The sequence below is a fragment of the Strongylocentrotus purpuratus genome, unplaced genomic scaffold (genome assembly GCF_000002235.5).
Source record: "Strongylocentrotus purpuratus isolate Spur 01 unplaced genomic scaffold, Spur_5.0 spur5_scaffold_20, whole genome shotgun sequence".
NCBI classification, from domain to species: Eukaryota; Metazoa; Echinodermata; class Echinoidea; order Camarodonta; family Strongylocentrotidae; genus Strongylocentrotus; species Strongylocentrotus purpuratus.
In genome coordinates, this window is record NW_022145606.1 from 50,701,881 (window position 1) to 50,721,749 (window position 19,869).

General features: G+C 37.8%; 1 protein-coding gene and 1 long non-coding RNA gene across 2 annotated transcripts in view; both read left to right on the top strand.

Moving 5' to 3' along the window:
• Positions 1-19,869, top strand: part of LOC578230 — a 29,783-nt gene that overhangs the window by 3,030 nt on the left and 6,884 nt on the right. The window contains exons 3-6 of the mRNA XM_030994045.1: positions 3,597-3,770; positions 6,642-6,779; positions 7,612-7,804; positions 18,476-18,567. Coding sequence (XP_030849905.1) covers positions 3,597-3,770; positions 6,642-6,779; positions 7,612-7,804; positions 18,476-18,567 — 597 coding nt within the window. The remainder of the gene's footprint in view (positions 1-3,596; positions 3,771-6,641; positions 6,780-7,611; positions 7,805-18,475; positions 18,568-19,869) is intronic.
• LOC115927534 lies at positions 11,646-13,955 on the top strand. The gene is made up of 2 exons (XR_004065709.1): positions 11,646-12,560; positions 13,285-13,955. It is a non-coding gene; the product is annotated as an uncharacterized LOC115927534 (long non-coding RNA).

Here is a 19,869-nt window from a genome sequence, read left to right on the forward strand (position 1 = left end):
GAGGGGGTTGGGGGCTATGCTCATATTTGCTGGAAAGTTTAATATCTATTTTTATGTGCCATATGGGCAATCACATCTAATTTGTCTAGTTTTTTCAGAGGTGGAAATTGATCATAGTTTTTTTAGGTCTAATGGGCAATATTTAGTTAATGCTGTTGTTGCAATGATAGTCTTCTAATCTGTCCTTGAGGGGGGGGGGGCCCGGGGGGGGGGGGGGAGGAGGGTCGTCTGGGTATACAGAGATGGAAATTGATATTGGCATGTCTGCCGAGGGGGCAATAACATAACATTTAGAATCAGAGAATCAAGCCTGTATTACTGTATGCGTGTGTGCATGTTGAGCGGTGGAGGTCAAACCTAGAGGTTGAAATTGATAATCATCTTCACATGTCCATTTAATTAATGTTGTATTGATATTCTCCTAATCTTCCAGGGGGGGGGGGGGGGGGGCAAATCAAGAGTGGGAAATTGATTTTAGTTCTGTAGGTCAAATGGACAATCACATTGTATTTACATGTATACATTTAATTTAGAATCAGGGCCAGTTTTAATGAAATTCTATCTGAAGTTAGAGAGGAATAGAGAGAGAGAGAGAGAGAGAGATGGAGAAAGAAAGGGGAAACTTACATGTTCATGTGTACATAGAGGTATAAATTGATATTAGTTTTGGCGGCCAAATGGGCAATTACTTGTAATGAAGGCTGTGGCGTTGATTCACCTTGTTCCATTGCTTGATCCCATTGGGAAATAACTAGTTGCCTTAGAAGAAGATTGTTATTGGTTGCCTAATGGCCCATCCTATCCCATTTGGACTCTGCTACTGTAGGAATCATTTATATTAAAGGGCGTGGTAGCTAAGAGCTAAAATGGTGTTAAATTGTACCAATCATAGAAAATAATAAGTGCAAACTAAACTAGGATAGATTGACAGTATTGCTTGAGATAAAGTAGACACATTAACACCAGGTCACACCAAATATAATCCTTGTAGCCATGCGTGACTGACACAGTGTGAGAGTGACTACTTTACGTCAAGCAATACTGTATAAAAAACAACTTCACAACTTACCCAGCTTTATATGGGCTAACTGATTGAAAGAGTATGAAGAAAAAGCAGTAGCACTAGACCATGCATACAAAAGTTGGCTTTGTGGGATTTGTGTCTCGCCATTTATTGTATTAAGTACACCCTAAGAAATAGGGGTGCAATTGGGGTGCATGTTTGCATCCACCTACACTGTACATTGTATATGTACAAGTGTTTGGCAGAGGGTGCTGCTACTGTTACAAAATGTCTCCCTTACAGTGTATTTCTATAAGTGTGTAGGACCTTATATATTTGCATCGTTCCCTTTTTGTCTTTATCAAACAGCTTAATAAATGCTCTTGGTAATTTAAAAAAATCAGATTACCGCAGATGCAGTTTCATTTTAAAAACATGAACAAATGCTACAATCAGTAGAAGATATGAAGTTAGTCTATAAATGAAGCTGCGTGACAAAAACCTTTATTTTCTTTATAAATTGAATGATCTTTAACTTATTCTCTCAATGTCTCATCAGAAATATTTGCTCATCTTGAAGTATAGCTTGCGAGTCCAATTATAGATTCACAATAAAATAGCGAAAAATTAGTGCTTCTTAAAAAATAGGAAAAAATACAGTATTTTGTTCCCGTAAAATGATAGGGAACAGTAATCCCAAGAATTTGGAAATTAGCTTAAAACTGATGAGGTACTTGTTTTGAGAAAAGAGCCAACATTTTTTTATTTTAACATGCAGGTGGTAAAGAAGTCTCTATGAAAGACTTTTGGCATTTTACCCAAGATCGTTATAGTTAACAAATAATGAATGGTTATGAGTTTAATAGTGCAAATATTTTCACGAGTTGAAAGATAAACATTCTGTTTAATGAGGCGTCAGCCGAGTTGAATAGAATTAACGTACATGTACGCATTCTGCATATAACCAAAAATGCACGCCCATGCAATAGAACATCTATTGAATATCATGTGACCAACAATCCTCCAATCAAATGACAAGGATCCACGTAGGTGTTGTATATTAAAAAAAACACTATATATTCTCTTCAGGCCTTATCAGAAATCTTTGCCCATCTCTATATAAAGCACATGAACTATAAATCAGATTATATGGTTGGTTGTGTAATGGATTCATATGAAAGCATTCTCCTTGGTTGAGGAGCTATAATCAATGAAAGGTTTTAAGATGGTCTAGTGAAGCCTGAATGCCAAGGTCAGATATATATAGGACCCTGGATTGATTGAGCACATCTACATGGAGTCTGGTGAGGGCCAGAAGAGCATTATCTCTGGTACATGTTAAAGTACAGTACATGTATATGATCTGTTGATCAGCTCATCTTTTAGTATTATTTTCTGTACCCCTGATCTCTCACCTTTTTTTGGCATTGTCTACTCTTTGTATTATGACCGTGTTCTTTTATCTTTGTCATGTAAAGTATTGTCTTGTCCCTTTCTCGTCTCTCTTGGCATCTCCCTCCCCCCCCCCCTATTTTTGTAGTTCTTTTTGTAGTTACGGACTTGTTAATTTAATTACTTATTATTCCTAAGTTTCATTTGAGGTGTTCACACTTGTACAAGCATTGCTTTTTAGTGGACCCCTCTGTTTCCAACCTGTTTTCCTACATTTGTTTTAAATGCCTATAATTGACTTGTAATGTTTTGTTGGAAACATAAATAAATTGCAATTGAAATTGAGAGCTGAGAGAGCGCTGCATTGAAGTTTATTAAAAATCTGTGGAGAGCGATAAGAGCCTCATCGATGAGTAGAGTATATTGTGTGTTGAAAGCCTGAAAGATATTAACTCATACTCATGACAGAGTTAATGTCCTTCTGGCTCTGAGAAGCCAATATTGTCTGGGGGCTGTTTCACAAAGATTCTAAGTCAAACTTAACTCTAAGTTGGACTTAAATATTATGGAGAGCCATTTGTAGCCTTATAATGAAATACATTCAAAAGCAAAATTCAAGTATTTTAGACTTTTCATTAATTCCCCTTTAAGAACATGAATTCTCCCAAGATACTAGAAAATATGAATCAATTGACTTAACATTTAATGCCTTTAAAAAAAAAATTACAAAACATTTTCAAAGACGTTATCGGCTTTCCATAATTTTTAAGTCCAACATAGAGATAAGTTCAACTTAGGATCTTTGTGAAACACCCCCCTGGTTAGAGCAAGAAGGATATTACCTTTGTGATGAAGTACATTGTCTTTTAAGACCCAGAAAGGTGCTTAGAAGTTTCTAAGATGTTAAAGCCCTTTGAGGAACAAAAGGGCATTATGGCACCTGTTATCAAATATTTCATGTAACAAATAAATATTTCCCCCTATTGCCTGTTGAAAACTAGACAAGCATATTCTCTGTAAGTGCATATACCAGGGGAGAACGGCCGGCCATAGTTAAGTCCAGCTTAAAGTCAATCTTAGTCTTTGTGAAACACCACCCTGCTCAGAGCAAGAAGATCTCAGTATCAGCTTTAGAACATATTCTTAATGAAATTACTATTTTTTTAAAAATTCTATTTCATATTGATGTTTGTATTTGTAGGAGAATGCTGGTCTGATCAACCTTGAATGGATATTTGAGATGATATCTGATGAGATTGAGAGAGCACCTAAGTACATCTATCTGGTAGACATCGTTCCTAACCTCAGGTTTCTCCTCCGATGTGGAGCCCTCACAGCTGATCCAGAGTATGAACTCAAGAAATTCACGCAGAAGGTATTCCTTGACGTTACCAGTTCTTCCCCTTTTCCCCTTTATTTTCTTCCATGATATCTTTTTCTGTTATTTGTATTCTTTCATATCTGCCCCCTATTGCTTCTTCTTTGTTTTTGTTGTTGTTCTTCTTGTTCTTGTTCTTAGTGTTGTTGTTATATTATTGTTAGCATCATCAATCACCATCACCATCACAATCATCATCATCATCACAATCATCTGTAACTTCATCATTGTTCTTATTATCATAATCCATCATTCACTAGCATTTCATAATTTCTTTTGCTCCATAATTGGAATTATCAAGGTATCATCTCCTAGTTTGGAGGTTGATTGCAGCCCATTTTTGTTTTCTGTTTGCCAACCGAGTACACCTTTGCAGTAATAATTCCACTCCATGTCTCAATGGTCCCCTCCCAATTCTTGGTTTCCCTCTAGGCCCTAGAAGATAATAATTTTAAAAAAAAATACATTAAAAGCAAAGGTGAAGTTTACATGAATAAAATAGCTGTGTATAAAGATGTAGCGAGGATAGATGGAGGGAGGGAGGGAATGAGAGAGAAGGAGAGAGAGCAATGGAATGCACATTAAATATACATGTCATGTCTGTGTATACTTTGGATTTCATAGAGGATAATAGAGAGATGGCCCAATGAAATCCACATGTCAATTAACATTCCTATCTCCGCACCTCACGCCACATGTTATCTCATGCCTTGCATGCTATGCATCATGTGAAAAAAAAAACATATATATATGTCAACGCAGTCATCCTTGCCATCATGCAAAAAAAAAAGGGGGAAGACAAAAACATAGTTTGTTTGGAGCCAGAAGGGTGTTAACCTGTATACTTTAACACAGGTTTAATACCTTCTGGCTCTGAACAGATTCTACTTGTAAGTCATGGCATGCCATTCATTCTAAGTATCATGGGGTAAAACAACATGTCAACACAGTCGTGCTCGAAATCATGCAAAAAGAAAATACACAAGGCATTGCATTCATGCACTGCACACATCATACAGGGAAGAGAAGAAAAGGAAGAAGAAGAAGAGAAGAGGAGGATAGGAGGAGGAGAAGAGATGTAGAAGAGGGGGAAGAAGGAGGAGGAGAGAGAGAGAGCGGGTGGGGGGAGAAGAAGAAGAAGAAAAAAGGAGGAGGGGGAGGAATATTGCAGTGACCCGCCTCATCATAATCAGCTTAATTGCATCATGCAAATAAAAGAGACACATACTGCAGTCATACATTGCATGAAAAACTAGGCGAAAATCGCTGCAGTCCTCCACATCATGCACAAGATAGCATGCTTGATATTGCTATCCTGCCATGCTTAATATCAACAACATAGAAATCTCTCTGCTCCCTGCCATAAGAGAAGAATAATATTATGTACATGTATGCATGGCCTGTCTCATACCTTCATCTATGTGTGTCCAATGCCAACAAATGTGGAATGCACAATCCTCTGCTTGATGTCAAATATGTGGTATATTTTGCCTGTCATGCTTTCCAACTCATGCTTTAAACAGATCTGGAATGCATGCTTATTTTAAAGTATAGTGAGTTACCCTGAGATTTTAAAGGTTCATTAAATATTTAAAAACTTGGAATACATAGTGTATAGTCAAAGATCGTGGGGCACCCTGAGATTTTAAAGGTTGGTTAGTTTTATGTGACTCCTAAGAAAGCCTATATGTTTGTAAGTAAAGCGAACAGGGGACCGACTGCTTTAAGTCCCGTCTAAGGGACTTGGTAATGAGGACTACTACCTAAAACCAAGTGCATCAACTGTAAAAAATGGGGTGAAAAGATCAGAAATTGCAAAGTGGTTCAATAAACGTTTATATATTCAAGAATTAGTGGTTGATGTTTGATGCAGACCCTTTTTCCCCATCATTAATGATCCGTGAACAAAGAAAAACATTTGTTGTCAAAGGGGGGGGGGGGGGTGAAAAAGTATGCATCTTGCTTGTCTAAGGGGGGGGGGGGTGTGAGGGCATATTGGCAAACTTTATTTTAAACAATGTAGTATTGCATTTGACTCTTACATGGAGGGAAGAACAAAAACATACATTTACTTGCGATTTTGTTTTCTGCAGTTGTATATCATTTAGGATATTTGTGATTGATTTTGTATGATATACAACCTTCAATTCTTTTGGGAATCCACAATCAATTCCAGTGTCAACGAGACAAGATGACAAATCAAAATAGATTTATGAATCATTTATCATCCTTTCTACTGGTTGGTATAATATCAAGTGATATTAATATATTGCTACAATTTCAATCTCTCTCTCTCTCTCTCTCCTACTCTCCCTTTTTATCTATCTTTATCTCCATCTACTTATTTGAGTTTCCATGTATATTTTAGTGTACTAGTCAGATTCCCCCCCCCCCTCCCCCTCATTTTGAGCTCCCTATGGTTGTGACACTTGTTGGTCTTTTCATCCCTATGACTCTTAACCTACAATACAATTTGTTTTGACAATAGTCTCTGATTCTCTATGTGACTTTAATAATATAATGTACTGTACGTGTAAGAACAGTATTAGACAGATTAAGGCCATATTACAAAAAATATACATTTTTAGCATCCCCGCCCGCTTCCTTTTTGGGGGCCGCCTCTTTTTTTTTTAATAACTTTTTTTTTTATTTTTTTAAACACATTGAAAAACACTGCTAAAATGGATCTTCTGATTGGAAAAAAAATTTAAAAAATGTTGGTGGCCATCTTCAAAAATAGCCCGACTGTCGGGTAAAATGTACCGAGCGGTCATTTTGAGTGGCCATTTTGAAAGAAAAAAAAAAGGGGGCCTCTTTTTATTTGGCTCAATGCAATCATTCCATTCTGTATTTCTTCACTCTCTGCAGTACCCGTCATACTTTGCACTGAACCTAGCCATCCATGAGAACAAGATCCTTGAAGACGCAAAGGCACACGGGGCTAAACACCCGGATAAGATGAAAGAAGGAGGGCAGAGTGATGAAGCTGATTCATCTAGACTAGCAGTAAGTAGATCACAGAGAGAGAAGGAGGAGGTAGAAAGGGATGAGGGAGGGAAGGAGAGATAGAGATGGAGAGCAGAACAGAGCAGAGAGAGTGAGAGAGAAGTTAAGGCACACAGGGCTAAACACCCTGATAAGATGAAAGAAGGAGGGCAGAGTGATGAAGCTGATTCATCTAGACTAGCAGTAAGTAGATCACAGAGAGAGAAGGAGGAGGTAGAAAGGGATGAGGGAGGGAAGGAGAGATAGAGATGGAGAGCAGAACAGAGCAGAGAGAGTGAGAGAGAAGTTAAGGCACACAGGGCTAAACACCCTGATAAGATGAAAGAAGGAGGGCAGAGTGATGAAGCTGATTCATCTAGACTAGCAGTAAAGTAGATGAGAAAGAGAGAGAGAGGGAGGGAGGAGGAAGTAGAAAGGGGGGGGGGGGAGGAGGGAAGGAGGGAGAAAGAGATAGAGAGGGAGAGAGAAGTTAAGACATATGAGCTTAACTTGCTGTTAAGACTCGTAGCCAAGTGGTTTAAACACTTGACTTGAAATCAAAGGTTGTGGGTTCGATCCCTGACATGGCACTAATATCCTTGGGCAAGACATTAATCTACATTTACCACTCCATACCCAGGGGAGAAATGGGGACCTGGTAGGATGACCAAAGCATTTGTATTGCCATATGCCCTCACTGTGACGATATGGTATGAATTCACCCCAGGGAGTGGAGATGGTACACATTGTGCGTGAATGAATCCGATGAACGGAGTAAATCTGTAAAGCGCTATTTAAACCCAAATTTTTATTATCAAAACCATTTTTCTTCCGTTTCTCCTACATCCTTCAGAGAAGAAACGTCTTGTACCAGAACAGTGTCAAGGCATGGCTAGGGTATTTCCGTAACGATCACCGGCTGGTTACCGTTGATGTGTCATGCGGTGTGAGTGATCTCATCTGGCATCGAGTCTGTGATTTCTTTGGTCATGATCTAGAATGCCTGCCCAGGAAGACGGTCAATACTGTCGTGCTATTTGCTTTCAGTGAGTATATCATTCTGTTTGCATGGCATCATAAACAAAATAACAAATCATAAATACAGATACTTAAAGAGAAGGTTGAGTTCTGGGAAGAGGTGAAAAATAATTTGTGAGCATTATCATTCTTATTATGCAAGTGTGGAAGAACATCAGATAAGACATGTTCCCTGAAAAGCATGGCTCTTTAAGGGGAGCCTTCCAAAGTTGCGACTGTGCCCGGACGCGTCGGGGCGCGATGAATAGAACAGTCGCGTCTCAAGAGACGCATTGAGGCGCAAAGGGGCGCGAAGGGGCGCAATAGTCACCCTCATCTGATTCTTGCATATGAAAAGAAACTGTCTATTGTTGGTATAAACCCGCTCTATTCTTCTTGCGCCCTTTTGCGCCCTACCAGGCGATGGAAGATTATCTTTCGCGTCATTGTTCTCGCTCGGGATGCGCGGTACAGCTTAAACTTGATATATAGCAAGTATTTGTCGGCCAAAGCCTGTCTTCCCCTCCTCCGGTTCTCGTTCTGATAAGTGATAAACATTCCATTGTTTGTAAAAACTTGATGTATTCTTCTCGCGTCGCGATCTATTCTTCTCGCGCCGTTTTGCGTCGTAACGGGCGGGGTATTATCTTCTCCCTAGTTAAGTCAAACCTCAATTTAGGCCTATCCATAAAAGGTAGCTTCCTGTACCGTTTGCTTTTTTTTTTTTTTACCTGACTGCTACATGAAGCATATGCTCTGAATTAGGCAAACAGGGGACCGGCGGCTTTAAGACCTCTCCGAACGAAATGTAATGTTGAGTTATGCCTTACCAAAGGGCACTAGCATATCGACTTGGTTTCTAACCAGGGAGCTCCCGGTTACGAGCTGCTCTGCTCTACCACTGGGCTCAAGCGCCTCCCTCCTTTTAAAAAGATCTTTTAAAATTTGCGTGTTTTTTGGGTTTTTTTTTTTGTTTTGTTTTTTTGGATTAAGAATCAAAACATGTTTGGTATGTTTTTGTATCTGTGCAGTATGATTTCAAAATTTCACTTTCGCCACTTAATTATACAAATCTACGAATAAATGATTCGAATGTTAGAGCAGAACTCGATGTTTGTATTTGTGTCCCTGCCCGTTTTGCGATCATTTAGTACATATAGCGCAAAGTAGAAGTCGAATGATAAATTATCACCATGAACTGCTTAATGTTTTGTATGGCATTTCCATTTGCTGCTCAACTTTATCGCCATCAAGCTACGCTTTTTGTTTACATCTTCATGACACACATGTTTTATAATCTCGATATAGTTCCTAGACTCTTTTTTCTATTCATTCCACTTTTAAAAAGAGCTATGGAATTATTATGATTTAAAACGCATTATGGACGGGCAATTTTCGAAGGCAAATCTCTGGCGTGATATCCTGCCACAGCATTTTATGTTTTTTCCTTTAGAGCGAACTTTTCTTTTGTATTCGCTCCATACAGAACTCTACTTTATCAAACAGCGAGGTGAAATGAAAAGAGCGTCATCTTGAGTAGATCTTTTGTTTGATGTTATCCTCCTTATCCCTAATAAGCAAACCTTCAATTTATTAGAACCAAGTCAAGGGAGGAGAAGAAGAAAAAAGAGGATTTTACTGACAAAATATATATTCTTCCAAGCTCAGGCTCTGACAACGCGTAGCGTGAATATAATGACGGGAGAGAAAGATAATTCCTTTGTCCATTATTAGGACGCTAGAATAATATCGCGATGTGGGAATTATACAAATATGTTGATAATCATTCAAATTACAAACATGACAAGCGTCCTAAACAGTAATCGATTTGCCGACTATAACCGCATACATGTATTCATTCACATCATTCGCCTTTTATTTTTTTGTTGTTGGGGACAATCAAGCTCGCAATTAAACAGCCATTAATCGTACATAGTCATCTTTATTTCACATTTCATACAGTCGTCACAAAAATTAAAAGGAGGCGTATTAAACCCAACAAAAATAAAATGTGTGTTGATTGCCCCCCGAAACAAAGACGCTCCCACCAGACAAGTTCATGCTGTGATGTAGCAATGTACATCGCAAAGCTTCCACAATGAATACAAAAGAAAAGTTCGAATGCTGTGGCAGGATTTCACGCGGCCGAGCAAGGCTATTGTTTGATCGCTATAATTGTCCGACTTGCTATAGATTCTTGTTTAGGTACACTATTAAGGCTGCGTATTATGTGTGTGTGTGTGTGAGGGAGGGGGGCGGCGAAGTGAACGGCCGGACGTAAATGGCAGAGGCCCATCAGGAGGGCTCCGCTCGCTAGTTATAAGGACCGCTATTCATTGGACAACTATTCATGAAGACCGCTATTTGTAATTTTAGAACATGGTCATTATGCATAAGGGTCATGAATTCGTAATACGATATCCCCCTCCCCAAAACTAAATAAATAAATAGAAAACTAATGATGCAATAACAAATAATGCCCGGTAATAGGTGATAGCCGCCTATGAGCGGAACAATGGGCGCACCAACTATTAGCTGCTCAAAGAGCTGTCTTTTGTCATTGCGTTGCAATAACAATGTCCTTGTAAAAGTTACATGTACTATAATATCCGTATGCTATATAACACCCGATGTGAACATGACGTGTTCAGGCCTTATAACTAAATACAGTGCACCAATGCAGTGCACGTTAAAACAAGAGACTTTACTAGCGCTAGCTAACAAATATGAAACGTCAAAACCTCACGAGCAATTGATGACAACAAATTGTTACGTCAAATGCCACCACCAATACAGTTTCTTCGCGAAGAAATATTCAATCAAATTTCATGTTTGGAACATTTATATAGGCGATTTCGAATGGTTCGAGGTGAAAATAACGAATATCGTGTCCGATAAACACTCCTTCTTTCTTCAAGGTCCCATACGATTCAAACATAATTTACAATGTTTATTTGCAAATAATAATCTCTCTGGGAGTATATCGATTTCCCCGATAATGCAGATATTCGTTTTTTTTTCGTAAAATTAGTTTTATAATTTTGCAGGGAGACAGTGTTCCTTATGATTCGAGCAGAATTTTGGTGAGTGCATTTCGAAAAAGAGCGTCTTTCATCTATACCGAAACGTTTTGATAATGCAGGCTCCCTACAATACGATTATCATTTCTGTAATATCTTTAATTGCAGATGTTTGTTCGTTTCGTATGACATATTTATAAACGCCCTATAATCTTATTTCAAGCAGAATCTTACAATGTCTTTGATTATAAGTATCATTTTGAAATCACGGTGTTAAAATACAATAGCTGATTTTGCGAAGATTTAGAGAACCTACGTTTCTATTCTTTAAAGCGATCTTGCATGAGAATGAACAGATTGATGATATAGATATATGACCTATTTTGATCGGATGACAGAACAAAATAATGCAATATGAAACAATAATGTGCCAAAACGTACAGAAAGAATACAATTATACATATCGTTTCTGTTTTGTTCGTGAACAAATTAATATAATTGAAGTATTGAACACATTGATGAACAGAAATGAACAATCATGCCAACGTCAATGCCTAAAACACTTCGATGTTGGGAGGGAAATTTACAATCAGAATAAGAATCTAAATCAATGTCATGTACGTAAAATAATAATGAAACAAATCAGTAGCCAAAGTGAAAATTTTAGAGTCAAATCTTTCAAGACGAGAGCGGACACACACGCGGGGATTACATGAATAACTAATGCGTTGGAACGGGCGCGAAAGCTTTCAAAGTTAAGCTCCCATTCACAAATTCACAATTCACAAAGAGCGCTTCGCCGTTAAGCGCACCGCCCCCCCCTACTGAGTGTTATGTAGGGTACGCATATGGGCATTTCCACGGTAATAGGGTACTTCTGTGTGTGAAAGAATAAAGCGCTTACAGAAAAATTAAATAAATATCCTGTGGCTTTCTGTGTTTTTATTTTCATTGTTGATGGTATAAAGAAATAAAAAAGACAATTCCATGCACTAATAATGTCATTTGGTTGTGTTGTCCTCTTTTCTTTAATGATTATTATTAAAAATTCCAAAGTACAATCAGTAAATGTTGAGTGGTGTGATTTTGAGGGTGATGCAAATAAAAATTCTAAAAAGAAATTGATGTTTCATGTTTTGAAAAGAGATTTTGATGCGGGTGGATTACGGCATTGATCATAGTTACGGCGATTGAGCTTTAAAGAGGGAGAGTGAGAGAGTTGAAAATTACATTGGCTGAATGAGAGATTCTGTCCACCTGTGTTACGTACGTTCAGAGTGAATTTTCCCACAATTATTAGTTGTGTCACCCAACAGTTTTATGTGCTTTGCAACTCTTTTGATGAAGGTTGAAATGTAGACCAAGAAAAAAATCGTCAAAATAAACGCAAATAGAGATAAAATCTATTCAAAATTTGGAGTGCAATATTCGGTCCAACTCACGAACGTACGTAACAACTAAAAAACCGGACCGTGGCGTCCGCGAATATGACGCATGGATAATCCACGTATCAGTCAAGTGAACCAAGGCACTGCAACGTTTGATTGTACTTGCAATCCATGCGCTGACTTCTACAATCGCGGGGCCGTGTACAGCTCTATAACTTCTGTCCAGTTTGTGCGTACGTTCACGGTTGCTGGTAGTTAGAACGACACGTACGCACGTATGACAGAACATGTTTTCTGTCCTATTTACGTACGTGTCGGACGTGAGCAGCAGACGACATCCGATCGTAATTAGATTAGGCTTTGAAAATCGTGGAATGGTACGTATTTGTTATTCAAAATCTTTTTGAAATACAGTAAAAGATCATAATATGTTTCCGAAAATGAGTCATGTGTAACTTTAGTGGTGTACGATTATATTTTCCTCTTCTGGTCTGCTAGTGCTAAATTTTAACGTGTAGTGATATTATTACATTACAGTCCCATATGTAGCTTTTCATGTATGCAACACTGGTAACTCTCGCCGATCTCGCATTTTCAATAGGTGCAACCGCAACCCAATTTAGCTCACGCAAAAAAAGCAACTGCAGTTGCCTAAATCAGGAAAAACAAAAAAACAAATTTATACTTACCAACAGCTTGCTTGATTAATTAATGTTGGTTATCTTCAATAAATTGTGTTTTCTTCAAAAGGTCGCATTAAAAAAAAAAATTATTTTACTTTTCAATGGATGACATTTTATACACAAGAATTATTTCATTATTGAGCCTACACTAAATTATACAAAATATTGCATCTACATTACCTGAGTCATATCATTGCATTGATATTTTACAATCCTTCTGTTAATCATTTAATGCCTTCATGTTTCAAAACCAGGAAATATCTATCTGTTTGGAGTGAAAATGTGCATGATTACTATTAACGTGAGAAAATCTTAACAAGTCAAAAAAGAAAAAAAAATACAAATACATTTAAATTTGAATTAGCACAATGGATTTTAAACTCATGATTTTTTTCATCTTTAATTCTTTTGATTTCAGGTGAAAGATGTTGTGGGAGAAGATCTTGTCATCAAGTACATGGCCGAGTCGGAGTCTCATCCGGGGCTATTTATATGGCCAGCACGTGAGGATGTGTCTCGGGAATGTAGAAAACAGATAGTGAAGAAAATGCCTAACCCTGTCCTTCGGGAAGACATCAGCAGCACTAGATTACAATTTTTCACCTTTGCAGAACTCTCCCCAGAATCATGACTTGTTCCATACAATTTATGAATGTCTTATTACTCATAGATTGGTTAATAATGAATCGAGTCATTCCAACTTCTTCAGAGAACTTGTGTAAAGTCCAGCACACCCGATATCGTCCCAAACCATCGGTTTTAAAATCCTTACAATATTCTCTGACTCTCGTGTAAGAGGAAAACCTAGAACTGCGTGTATTGATGTTAAAAAGGAGACATGATTAAATGGCTGGATCGTGCTAATTTATTGTTCTCACGTTGTACTTCAGTAAGGTTTTAATCACCTCAATAGACTTGTGTGTTATGAAAACAAATAAAATTCATGGAAAATTGGCACAAAGACACAATTATTTACTGAAAATATTTAATGAATGCTCAATTGAATTGATGCATTATAATATGCAAAATAACCCATTGAGTATGCAGTGTCAAATCTTTTTTGAATTTCAGATCTGAATTACATCAAAATGATTGTTATAAATACATGTATTTGATTTGAACTTACTTGAAATGAATGATCATAATTTTGAGCAAAAATAGAATTAAATAGAGCATTTATGAAAAATTAAGAAATATAAAAGGTAAATATCATACACATTGTAGTTAGCAGATAAAAGAACTCTAGAATAAAAGCATACAAATCCTGTATAGACAATTTGTAATTAACGACATGATGTTTGTGAAATATCAATGAATAGTGTTTGCCTTTTATTCTATATTGTGTCAACTACTTTCCCAGTCTTGATGGGAATTGATTACAAGCTAATGCTTACATGTAGTGAAATGCATGCTCAATATTATTGTTTAACAGTCTGTTATTATTTGCAGTTGGTCAAAAGATTAATGAGAGGTGAGATAAGATTTCAAAACTATCAATTAATCTATTTTACAGATTTACAAACCGTATATCAGTTGGCAAATTCATTGATTTCATTATACTTAATAATTAAAGACCATTCACATTTCACTTATTCTCCATAAATCTGCAGCTTTTGAAGTTCTGATACGGAACACATGTAACATTGGCCAGGCAGTGATTTGAAACAAAATGAATTTACAATGACCTAAACACAAAACAATTTAAAATGATCAATACAATGAAACATTTTAACCTATGCAACGCTTATGAATATATTGATTATGAAATATGTGTCCCAAAACAGAATTCAAACAAACGTTTAGATGCCTGTTCTGTCCAACCGTTACATACGTTCCCTATTCTTATTAATTGGTTCCAACATGCATCAACAATTATAACTTCTAGATTTTATTTTATCCTGGAATATATGAACATAGCATCAACATCCAGTACACAGTGACACCAAATTAATAGAGTACGCACCATTAAAACATGTGTGAAAGATTTATTCATTCAATAATACATGATACATTGCAAACATTCCTTAAATATTTGTTTTTCTGATTCACAAAAAAAGCTATAAAAAAAAATTAAAAAAAGAAGCAAAATCTGAGATGATTGTTAAATTGATGTTTTATTGATACTTAACTCACATGAATGAACATTGCATTTATATATTGAGCAAATAATAAATCAGAGGTAATTTAAGTTACAAATTTCTGTCCAATGTTACATACGTTCCCCCCAATACATGTCCTACTTTACGACCTCTGCAAAGTTAACATGAAATCACACTTATCTTTTCCCTCATAAAAATATAGAATATAGATATTGGACAAGCAAAGGGAGAAATTTGATTGCTCTAGGGGTGAAAACAATTTTGACCATATTTACATCACAGAAGTACCCACTTAACATGGAAATGCCCATATGCATGTTCCCTCCTTTTGAAAACAGCCCCCTAAGTCCGGTGTGTAAAGTCAATACGGGCCGGACTTTTGTGTACTAGACGAGCCGGACTTTGGTGCGTGAAAAGTACCCCTTTATAACAATAAGTCTCCAAACAATAGCCAGATTTGAAATTCATATTGTGAGCATGTGCTTAAATAGTTATATCGGGATTTCCTGGTTATATTGAAGACGGGGGCTAATATTGTGTACATGTGTGCCAAGTATTTCTCCCTGATTGTTCGACCAACATTAAATTACTATTGTCCAGCTGACTTTTCTTTAGGCTTTTCTACCCTCGGCGCTGAAGGGCAGTGGCGGATCCATGGGGGGGGGGGGGGGTATTTTTTTTCTGGGGTTTGCCCCCCCCCCCCCTCTGGCGCTCAAGGGGGGGGGGGGGGGGGGTGCAAATTTTAAAATTTTCGAGGGCCAACAAAAAAAATGTGCTCACTACCCCCCCCCCCCCCCCCCCCCCCCCCACTGAGCGACTTTTCGGCCGGCGCGATTTTCACATTTTCAAGAGCAAAAAAAAAAATTGGGCGCCCTCCCCTAAGAAATCCTGGATCCGCGCCTGCTAAAGGGATTGCGGAAAATTTAAACACTATTTGTGTTTCGTGATGACCCAGTAGAAGAAGAATAAGGGCTAGCCCCCCCCCCCCCCCACCCCCTAAAGAAAAAATGGCCCAAAACAACGCAATCATTATAAATTCCGTCTACTACTTGATACCAACACGCGCATGATGGATCATTATTTAGACAGCTAGTGAGACAGTTCTGTTACGAGAAGCAATTGAACGAATTGCCATGGCTTGTATTATTTGTTTTAGAACGCACTACGCTCTTTCGATACCACGTGGCCCCAATTAAGCACAATATATACGTATTTCAGTTCTTCTCAACAATGACCTAGATCTAAAACTGGCCGCGGCTGTAACCCCCCCCCCCCCCCCCTTCTTCGTAAAGAAATATTCGTTAAAATTCTTTGGAACAGAATGATAAACTAATTTCTTCTTGAGATATGTTCGAGGTGAAATTTCAAACATTATTTCCTGGTAACGCTCTTCTTTTTGTATGCATGTTCTATTCTTACGATTTAGGCATAATTTACTATGTTGATTTGCAATTGATAATCTCCCTGGGAGTTTTGCGATATCCCCGATGATACGGGTACAGTGTATTTAATTTTGTTCGTAACATTAGTGTTTTGCAAAGAAAGAACATTCTGAAAATGAGCGTCTTCCTTCTAACGAAACATATTGATGATGTTCCCGACAATACGGATATCATAATGCATAAACAAAAATCGTAATACAGATAAAACGCTTTTTAAATCAAATTCAAGGAGAAACTACGACATTCTTGATTAAGTATCATTTTCAACATCACGGATTTTAAAATACGTTCTCTAATTTTAAGAAGATTCAAAGGATCTATGTATTGAAATAATAGACTGATGATATAATTATATGATTTATAATGATCATACGACAGAACTGTTTACAAGATGCAACAAAAATTGTTTTAAAAAAAACAAGAAAATCGAAACATGCGATAACATCGCTATAAGGAAATATAAAATTACAATTAAAGTGTCAAAACATGCACGAGGAAAACAATGTCAGAGAGAGTGGGGTTAGTATAAAAATAAATTTGTTTTTTTCGTGAACAAATCAATTTGTATTAAAATTGATACAGTATATTGAACACAATCATGAACAGAACAGGAGGAGATGAAAAAATGAACAATCATGCCAACGTTAACGCCTAAAGAACTCCGATTTCGAGAGGAAAATAAACAATCAGAACAAACATTGTAACCAATGTCATGTACGTAAAATAATATTAAAACAAATCAGTAGCCAAAGTAATGCTTTTCAGAGTCAAATCTCGCAAGACGAGAGCGACACACAAGCAGGCACTATACATGAATAACTAATGCGCCGGACCGGGCGCGAAAGGGCGCGAAAGCTATTCAAAGTTTAAGCTCCCAAAGTTCCATTCACAAGTGTCAAGTGCTTCACCGGGGCGCGCCCCGGCGGGGTAATTTCGTAACAATGAGACTCCAAACAATAGCCAGATTTTAATGAGCTGGGAACCATCTGAAGTCCTCTCGTATCCGACGCAAAAAGGCGCAAATGGGCGCAATAAGGCGCCTCCTTTGTTCTCATATCCTGCTCTGCGCCCCGACGCGTCGCGGCACAGTCGCAACTTTGGAAGGCTCCCCTAAATGCCTTCATATTCTAAATATGTCATGTTACATCGTAAAACTCGGGGGTAGAATTCTTACGCCACATGTTCGTGTAGTCCCATATACATCTTTCTGTGAACAGTGTTTGTAACTTTACCAAGACTTGGCCAAATTTCTTATAATTTTGATGATTCCAGAACCTTGCAATACACACAAATTCGTATATGCTAGATGATCAACCTTTTCTGTTCGATTCCACACCGTTTCTCTCACAATGCAATCGCATGACCAGAACTCAACTTCATCTTTAAGAGGCCAGGGGCGTGTTTCACAAAGACTAAGATCAACTTTAGGTTGGACTTAACTATGGCAGGCCACTGAGGAACGTCAGAAATCTACAGAACTTACAGATTTTTTCGGATAGTTCATTGTTGAAGAAAAAAAGTTACTTACATTGTAAACTTAAGTTATATCTAAGAATTGGATTCATACTAGGGTAGGGGATTTATGCCCTTCAAAAGTCTTGAACCAAATTTGAGGAAAAACACCTTAAAATTATGATCTTTAAGGCGAGGCGTCAAAAATAAATATACCAGCCAGCGGCAGCTAACTGCACTTGTGCGTCCTGGCTGCAATAGCTCAGCCGGCTACCGCTGGCGGTAGGAAATGGCATTCAAAAGCATTCGCCGGCTGCCGCCTTTCGAATGGAAACCGAGCCTCAGATCCCAGCCTGGCGCAAGCCGGGTGGGCTAATAAGTGAAAAATAATTGCCCCAGCCAGGCTTCGGCTGTAATTGCAGCCTCGATGCGCCAATACGTGAGGCGGCAGCCTGCTGGTATCGATATTTTTGACGCCTCGCCTAACATTTTTTCCTTTTTGTACATCCCCTGAGAGACCAATTCCATTCTAGTATCTTCAATACTTGGTTTTTTTTCTTCAAATTTAATTGCAATGCTTTCTAATATTATTTATTGCTTTTCTTTTGTTTTGTAGATGGCTACGACTACTCGGCAATAGATATGCAGAGATACCATATGGAACTTATTCACCTTAAGGACATACTGCCAAAACCTGATATGTCGGCGGTAAGTATATCTCTCTTTTAAGAAAACAAAAGAACAAAGAGAGATACAAACAAATAAACAAACAAACTAGCAAACAGACAAATAACGAAATGAACTGTATTGCAGATGGATAGAGTATAGAATTCTTATAAAATGAAACTTTTGCAAAGCCATTGAGTTGCACAAAGCGATCCTTCCGTCAATTGGTGTCTTCTTTTTTATGCCTCCGCCACCGAAGGTGGTGCCGGAGGCATCATGTTTTCGGGTTGTCCGTCCGTACGTCCGTCCGTACGTCGTACCGTACGTCCGTCCGTCCGTACGTCCGTCCGTCCGTCCCGTTTGACCGTTATCACAATATCTCAAGAACCATTCAAGATTTAAACTTAAGACTCGGGAATAGTATTTATCACCATAGGAAGACGATCTGATTACATTTTGGAGTACGTAGGTCAAAGGTCACAGGTCACAGAGGTCAACTTATGAAATTCCTTGTATTGAGTTTGTTAGCGCGATATCTCAAGAACCATTTGAGATTTAAACTTCAAACTTAAGGATAGTATGTATCACCATAGGAAGACGATCTGATTAGATTTTGGAGCACGTATGTCAAAGGTCAAGGGTCACAGAGGTCAACTTATGAAATTCCATACATTGAGATTGTTATCATGATATCTCAAGAACCACTGGAGATTTAAACTTCAAACTTAGTGATAGTGTGTATCACTATAGGAAAACAATCTGATTACATTTTGGAGCACGTAGGTCAAAGGTCAAGGGTCATAGAGGTCAACTTATGAAATTCCATACATTGAGATTGTTATCATGATATCTCAAGAACCACTGGAGATGTAAAAACTTCAAACTTAAGGATAGTATGTATCACCATAGGAAGACGATCTGATTAGATTTTGGAGCACGTAGGTCAAAGGTCAAGGGTCACAGAGGTCAACTTATGAAATTCCATACATTGAGATTGTTATCATAATATCTCAAGAACCACTGGAGATTTAAACTTCAAACTTAATGATAGTGTGTATTACCATAGGAAGACAATCTGATTAGATTTTGGAGCACGTAGGTCAAAGGTCAAGGGTCACAGAGGTCAACTTATGAAATTCCATACATTGAGATCGTTATCGCGATATCTCAAGAACCACTGGAGAATTTTCACTTCAAACTTAATGATAGTATGTATCACCATAGGAAGACAATCTGATTAGATTTTGGAGCACGTAAGTCAAAGGTCAAGGGTCACAGAGGTCAACTTATGAAATTCCATACATTGAGATTGTTATCATGATATCTCAAGAACCACTGGAGATT